Source organism: Cololabis saira, chromosome 1 (assembly GCF_033807715.1).
Source record: "Cololabis saira isolate AMF1-May2022 chromosome 1, fColSai1.1, whole genome shotgun sequence".
Lineage (NCBI taxonomy): Eukaryota > Metazoa > Chordata > Actinopteri > Beloniformes > Belonidae > Cololabis > Cololabis saira.
Genome location: NC_084587.1, coordinates 51141608 through 51149909, shown reverse-complemented (window position 1 = coordinate 51149909; position 8302 = coordinate 51141608). Strand labels below are relative to the sequence as shown.

Here is an 8302-nt window from a genome sequence, read left to right as displayed (position 1 = left end):
ATTTGGAATGGCCATTTTCATTTGAAATTAGGTGTTTACATGGTCATTTTTACTCATTTTAAATCAGATTTAATTTTAATTCTGAATTAAAAAGGAATTAAACTTCCCATGTAAACGCACTGAATGTTACTTTGAAATGATTTGAAGAAGCTGCCTGATGAATTAACATAAGATTAATTACACCCATATTGTAGAAATTTGTAGATATTAACTGGAATATTCCCACTCTAATTACAACAAATAAACTAAAGCAAGGAGATATTTGATCCATTTATTAAGTGTTGTTAACATGACTCAGATGAAAGTTCTCCATTGGCCACCCGTAAAATTCAGAATCCAATTAAAAATTTTATTACTTGCGTATAAAGCCCAAAACGGCTTAGCTCCGCATTATTTGCCAGACCTGATAAAGCCTTATGTTCCTGGCAGAGCTCTCCGTTCTCAAGAGTGCAGGTTTACTCGTAGTTCCTTAGTCATAGATGCAGCTATAGAATAAGACTATAATAGTTAGTCTCAAATGTAGCTTCGTGGTAGATATGCTGCTATTGGCCTATGCTGCAGGGGGGGACCGACATGATCCACTGGGCGGTGCCTCTCACCCTTCTTCTCCTCTCCTCTTCCCTTCCTCTCTTCTCCATTTCCATTTGTATTTATTATAAGTATCTCATAGCTATCACTTTTGTCCATCATTCCTGTAGTTTCTTGTGCTGGCCCCCCTTTTTTCTCTGTTGTGCATGTTTGCAGGCCGGAGCTTCGGGAGCTGCATGCTGGCCTGCGGTCCCGGCCCCCCCCCCCCCAGTCATCTCATTGCTGCTTCCACCTGCCCGCGGTCCCCTCCCCCCTCTGGTCATCCCGCTGCTGCTTCCACCTGCCTGCGGTCCCCCCCCCCCCCAATTCATCCCATTGCTGCTTCCACCTGCCCGCGGTCCCCTCCCCCCTCTGGTCATCCCGCTGCTGCTTCCACCTGCCTGCGGTCCCCCCCCCCCCCCAATTCATCCCATTGCTGCTTCCACCTGCCCGCGGTCCCCTCCCCCCTCTGGTCATCCCGCTGCTGCTTCCACCTGCCTGCGCCCCCCCCCCCCCCCCCCTTTTACCTGCCATTGTTTATGTAATAATTGCTCGGGGTTTATGTTCATGTTCTGGATCTCTGGAAAGCGTCTAGAGACAACATCTGTTGTATTAGACGCTATACAAATAAAATTGAATTGAATTGAATGGAATGAAAGTGGGGTTCCTTAAAACACCTGTTGATTTTCTGATCTAAGGGGTCTTCAGATGAAGAAAATATCAGTATCGAGGAGCTTCTTAAGACCATAAACATAACCTGGCATGCAACTTATCCACCCAAGTGTTCATATTCTTTGAATCCATGATCCCTACCTTCCTCACAGTTGTCCCCCTTGTAACCAGTGTTGCAGATGAATCCATGATCCCTACCTTCCTCACAGTTGTCCCCCTTGTAACCAGTGTTGCAGATGAATCCATGATCCCTACCTTCCTCACAGTTGTCCCCCTTGTAACCAGTATTGCAGATGCAGGCTCCGATGATGCAGATTCCGTGTCCTCCACAGTGGATGTCGATGCACTGGTTGGACGGAACGTCGCACTCCGTGCCTTTCCAGCCGCTGTAGCACTGGCAGCGTCCGCGGGAGTACTGGCCGTTCCCGCTGCACAGGACCGGGCAGGCTGCTGGACCACACACACACACGTACTTTAGCAACTCAGCAAAACACATATTTACACCAAAATGTTCCACTTAATCGATGAAAATTTCAGTCATTCATCATGTGCGGTGACTTAACTAAGGAAACAAAGTATCAGATAGATTCCTGTGTTGTACAATGCTGCTGAAACCTTGGATACCCTCCAAGTCAGTCTTAGTGAGAGAGTAGAGTGGAGTAACATAACGTTAGGTTACTCACGTAACCCCGGTTCTCTGATAACGTAGTGAGGTATCTCAGCCTATAGGAGAGCGCTCTCATGCGGTCGAACTATGGAAGCTCCAATGACACTCCGTCTGTCGGAGACAGACCAATGACAGCAGTGACAGGAGAGCCCGCCCCTCTCCCTTATACTCTCACTGTGTCAGTGCACGGGCATTCTTAAGCATGCGTCTTCCTCGCGTACTGCAAGGAGGGGAGTGTACTGAGATACTTCACTACGTTATCAGAGAACCGGGGTTACGTAAGTAACCTAGCGTTTTCTTTCTAACTTTGTTCGGTATCTCAGCCTATAGGAGTTATAGACAACTCCCGGATTGCGCCATGCTCTCCGAAGCCGGCACTCTGGCCCCAACAGACAAAGAACAGACAAGGTGTAGATCAGACAGCGCCCACCTGGAAGAAGGAATGAACCAGAGAGGGCACTGCAACATCCAACCCATGAAACCTGACAAATGTAGGAGGCGAAGCCCAGCTTGCAGCCTCACAAATGTCCCTGACAGAAACCCCTTCAAACAGGGCCCATGAAGTGGCCATGCCCCGGGTGGAGTGCGCTCTCACGCCCATCGGAGCCTGTAAGCCCCCGCACTCACATGCCAATCTGATAGCATCCAACATCCAGCCTCCTTTCCTCGGCAGAGGAGAAAGGTGGAAGATGAAAAGCTATCAGTCCGACAGGGGCACAGTGATAAGACGGACGTATCACCTTTGGCAGGAATGAAGGGTCAGGAATAAGGGATACCTTATTAAAACCCGGTGCAACTGCAGGCAGGAAGGGCATTACAGAGCGCCCGTTTGGCTGAAGACAAAGTCAAGAGCAAAGCAGTCTTAATTGACAATAATTTCATGTCGATTCATGTCGATTCATGTCGCTGGCACAGGGCATCGAGCACCAGAGAGAGATCCCAGGATGGGGCAAGGGTCCTGGAGACCAGGAGCCCTCGGCGTGTGCCCTTCATAAAGCGGCACACCAACGGGTGTTGACCGACAGTATGTCCCCCAAAGCCGACGTGGCAGGCAGAAATGGCGGCCAGATACACCTTAACGGTGGAGAAAACCCTCCCCTCATCCATGGGCTCCCCGCAGGAAGCCACGGGGGCGCTGACAAAGGACAACGTTATTCAGTCCACACCAGCATTCAAACACGCCCCATTTAACCTTGTATAATGAGCGTGTAGACGGAACCCTGGCACCCTGAACGGTTTCCACCACCCTGGGTGGTAAGCCAACAGCGGTTAAATCCAGCCTCTCACGGGCCAGGCCCACAGGGCCTGGCAGAGTGGGAGAGATCAAGCTAAGGGGTGGAAATGCGAAAAACCAGAAACACCGCCAGCGGCTCCAGATAACTTATGTAGGCGCCGCAGCTGTAACAGCCACATTCCGTTCACCGATCCGCCCTCGCAAACGGATCCCCAGCCGGTCAGGCTGGCATTGGATGTGATCACTTCCCTCTGTGACACATACCCAAGCAGGGCTCCCTGGCTGAAGAGAGCCGGGTCCCGCCATTGGCCCAGAGCTGCGAGGCAAGCTGCCGACCCCGTAACCGGGCGGGAGCAGTGACGTCGGGGGCATGAACGTAGCGAGGCCACCCATTGCTGGAAATCTCTTATTTACAGCAGGCCTAACGGGATCACCGCCAACAGCGGGGCCATCGAACCCAGAAGGCTGACGAGAAATTTCCTGTGCGCCCGGGGCTCAGGTCGGCTGACATTAACCAACCGCCTGAGCGTATGGACGTGTATTCTCTCAAATAAAAGATCATCACCCGCAGATCCAGAGTGGGCCTCAGAACCCCCCCCCCCCCCCCCCGCCCCCGCTCTTCGGGACCATGAAACGCCCGGAGTAGAAACCCGGTTGAGTTTCTCCCTCCGGAGCTACTCTGATTGTCCCTTTGTCCAAGAGGAATATTCTCCTCCAACATAGGCGCCGGAAGTGGGGGTGCGGCAGGGGCTGCAGCACCCCCTGGAAAAATTGAAATGACAATAAAAGATTATAAATATATAAATATTTGTGGTTGCTGTTTCTGTTCCAGAACATTGTAAGCCACATTTGAGATGAAGGCTGAATATAGGGGTAATTTTAATTAAAAAAAAGAAAAGTAGCCAGTCACACCCCCCTGGTCTGCGGACCGCTCAGGTGATCAGAACCGCAAATGTTGTTTGTAAACATCCGCATTTTTGTCCGCCAATTACAAATGCACAGCCAGCAGCGCTCCTTTCAAAACACAACACAAAGCTCCAAGTCAAGACCAAGATGGATATACGTTCATTTTTTAAACCAAAAGAGAAACAGACACAAAACATTGCCGAAGCTGCTGCCAATGTGACAGTGAGTCGGAGGAGAGCGACTGCTCTGCAGCCATCGCGTCAGCGACTCCCCCCAGTGTCTTAACACCGGCTCACCTGATGGTGCAGCCGGCCATATGAGCAGCGATGACCCGGGAGGAGGAGGAGACTGCACTGCCGGTAATATTGGTCAAATTATGCTCAAATCATTGTTATACAACTGTTTTGGGTGAAAAAAAACTTCAAAATTTTCGCGCGCCCACGCACAGCGCGGGTGCAAGGATTCCTCCCTGTAGGCCTATATAGCTTCACCAAATATTTTCTGTCACCCGCCGCCTATGTGACTATGATAATAATTATAGTCATGTTCCTTTTTTACTGTAGAGATGGTTGGTTCGCTATGTTTTGGTAAAGCTTGTGCGCACTGTCAGCTGTTCTTCATGCAGGGGAGGGGCAAGTGATTTCTTAAGGGAGAACCCCCGCACCCCCTGGCAAAAACGTCTTCCTGCGCGCCTGTCCTCCAACACTCAAGCAGCGTCCCCGTTCGCCACAGGAATCATCACGCCGCTGAATTTCAGTGGTCTGGAGGCGAACTGCAGCCTGCAACCCCTCATCACAGTTTTAGGACCTCGAGCCGTGGACAGCGGCCTCTTGCCATCTCTGCGCTCGGCTGACGAGCAGAGCAATGGCGCCCCCTATTGAGGGCGAGGGGGGCCGTGACAATGGGAGGGGAGTCCCGTGTCAGGCTCATGATCCTGAATATATATTTTATTATATTTAAATATATATATATATTTTTTTAATTTATTTATTTATTTTTTTTATCTCCAGCCGTGCCCTCGGCGAGAAGCCTGGGGACAGTGTGGAGACTTTTTATTTACACAGAAAGATCATTTTTGTTTAAAATAATTATCTACTTGTTTTATTTATTTTTATTGAATGTATCTGTTGCAAATAAAACCTGTCTTCCAATTCATTGCATTTTTCATAGCATTTTTAGCCTAGTTATTTTTGTGGTAGAAGTATCGTATTTGTGATACTCAGTATCACAAATTAAAATACTCATACTCTTACTCGTACTCGGAGTGAAAAAAATGTTATTGTGGCATCCCTAGTTAAAACCAATCTTAGCCTAAACCAGGGGTCGCCAACCTAAAATGTTAAAAGAGCCATATTGGATCAAAAACACAAAAAACAAATATGTCTGGAGCCGCAAAAAATAAAAAGTATTTATTTATTTTATTTATTTAACCTTTATTCAACCAGGCAAGCAAATTAAGAACAAATTTCTTATTTACAAGTGCAGCCTAGGGGGGTAAGGGGAGGGAGCTAAGATGAAAAACAAAGTTATATAAATACACAAAAAGACATTAAAACACAATACAAAAGATAAAACAAATAATCAAGTAAAACAGTCAGTATGCCTGAAGGAGGACTAAAGGCAAGTGCAGGAGTCGGTTGTACTTAATAAAAGATGTGTTTTGAAGGTGGAGATGGAAGTGAGAACAGAAAGTTTAAGGGTGAAGACAGTGTTGTCACAAATGTGTTGTCTTCTTGAGTGAAGACAACACATGCTGCATGTTTCTATATTAGTAATAACTGGGGGAAGATTTTTTTTTTATTATACACTTCGAGAAAAAAGTCGAAATGTCAAGAAAAAAGTCGAAATGTTGAGAAAAACGTAGAAATGTTGAGAAAAAAGTCAAAATTTCGAGAAAAAAGTCGAAATGTTGAGCTTAATGTTGAAGTACAATCTCGAGAAAAAAGTCGAAATGTCGAGATTAAAAAGGAAAGGGAAAAGGAAGAAAAAAGAGAAAAAAAGGAAAAAAAGAAGAAAAAAAGAAGAAAGAAAAAGAGAAAAAAAGTAAAAAAAAAAAAAGAAGAAAAAAAGGACAAACATTTTTAAAAAAGCTCCAGGGAGCCACTAGGGCGGCGCTAAAGAGCTGCATGCGGCTCTAGAGCCGCGGGTTGCCGACCCCTGTCCTAAACCGAGCCAAAGGTGGAAATCCTCCTTTCCTGCTGAAGGAGCACACCGACAGTGAGCAGGAAAACCAGCTCCAGAGCCAACAGGCCACACTAATTGTCGGGAGAACATATTTGCAGAAACGTCTCTCAGCAGGCGGCAGAGCGATGCATTTACCTCGAGAGCAGTCGGGTCCCAGGAATCCAGGGAAGCAGTGGCATATTCCTGAGAGGCAGTCGCCATTTCCGTGACAGTTCTGAGGGCACTCCATAATTGATTCTGATTGAGAAAATGTGTGTGTGTGTGTGTGTGTGTGTGTGTGTGTGTGTGTGTGTGTGTGTGTGTGTGTGGGAGACAGAGAAAGAAAGAGGCAGAAAGAGAGGTACCGTATTCAGAGGTGCAAATTAATGGAAATCCAACTGAATAGCTTAGAAAATAACAATTGTACTGAACATACACACTACAAATTGAAAGATCACTCATCGTTGGTTGCTGTAGTTACAGCCAGCTCCATCAGCACCTCATGTTTTAACGTTCAATTATCCTGCAGCTCTGCTGCTCTAACTCCCTCAAGCCCTTTCTCTCCAACATTATTCTTAACTCTCTCGTATCTCACTGGTCTTCCTTGTGCATACCAATCATGTGCTATGTGATAAAAATAGAATAAATATCAAACATTGGGCTACTGTACATCAGTTAGTCTTCTTTCAAAACCTGGATTATTTACTTACACTGCAAAAATTCAAAATCTTAACAAGAATATTTGTCTTATTTCTAGTTAAAATGTCTCATTTTCAGTCAAAAAAAAATCTCATTACACTTAAAACGAGACTCATCACTGGAAAAAACAACAATTTTCACCTGTTTCAAGTAGATAAATCTTGACCCACTGGCAGATTTTTCTACTTATTTCAAGTGGAAATTTACTTGAAACAGGTGAAAATTGTCAAATAACAAGTTATTTTTCCAGTGATGAGTCTTGATGAGATTTTTTTGTTCATTTTTTTTTCAATTTTAAAGAAAAAGTAAAGAACTTTATCACAATATTGTAATTTTCTGAGACAGTCCTGTATATTAATTAGAGACATATGTCTGATTCAAACCAACAGGTTAGTTTCTCAGCTCCTCATCGAGCTCTGTCCTGTAGGAAATACTGATTTCAAAACTATTGTGGATATCTGAAAGAGACAGAGAAGAACCTTTACATGAAACCTCAAGCCTATTTACACCTGCTTTTAAAGTGCTACGTCTTGGCTCTATGGCAGCTGGGAACACTTGAAAATAAACCAAGAGCTTCTTGAGTAATCTCAACTTCCACATTTGTTCAATAATATATCATTAAATCAAAGACTGTGATTATTTTAAACGTGTCTCACCTATGATGATGGTATTGTAAGACACTTGCTCTGTGTTATGTCCGTCGTTGTAAAAGGCCAAATGCCAGATTCCCGTGTCCAGATACTGGATGAATCCGGCCTCCACCGAGTTTACGGAGCGTCTGTATCGGCCTCCTCCCCCAGACTCGTCGTCGTGAAAACCCGCTACGTGAGTGTAGACCGAGTCTGAATCACTCAGGGCGCGTTTGTCTTTGGAAATGAGCCGACTGCCGTCTAGCAGCTCTACGAAGTCATACTGGAAGACAAAAAAAGAAAGGAAAAAAAGCACAAATCTCTAAATCTCTAAATGGAAATATTGTTGCAGTACTCGTGATTTCAGTCCTTTTCAAAGAGTTTTCTTCAAGACGTTTCTCTTTTCAAGAATATTTATCTAAAATTAACAACCTATATTTCTTACATGAGTCATTATCGTTATTTCACACAAGTCTTAAAAAGTTTATAATAATAAGAAAATCACATCAATGAGCAAAACATATTATAAATGGTTAGTTCAGGAGAAATGACTGCGGTGAGGAGCATGTGAGCCACTAAGAAGGTAGAATATATATATATATATATATATATATATATATATATATATATATATATATATATATATATATATGTATATGTATATATATATATATATATATATATGTATGTATATATATTCAAATTGGAAAAGTTGGGGTTATCAAGGGTGCAGATTAGGCCTGTGTTGAAAAAAATCGATTTTCC

The 8302-nt window shown here is 44.8% G+C and overlaps 1 protein-coding gene across 4 annotated transcripts in view; it reads right to left on the bottom strand.

Moving 5' to 3' along the window:
* Nucleotides 1-8302, bottom strand: part of LOC133447225 (teneurin-3-like) — a 331811-nt gene that overhangs the window by 94589 nt on the left and 228920 nt on the right. For 3 of the 4 annotated variants that reach the window (XM_061725813.1, XM_061725804.1, XM_061725832.1), the window contains 3 exons: nucleotides 7565-7820; nucleotides 6366-6467; nucleotides 1495-1689 (listed from right to left, as the gene is read on the bottom strand). In XM_061725813.1, coding sequence (XP_061581797.1) covers nucleotides 1495-1689; nucleotides 6366-6467; nucleotides 7565-7820 — 553 coding nt within the window. The remainder of the gene's footprint in view (nucleotides 1-1494; nucleotides 1690-6365; nucleotides 6468-7564; nucleotides 7821-8302) is intronic. The other variant, XM_061725823.1, reaches the window with a different exon arrangement.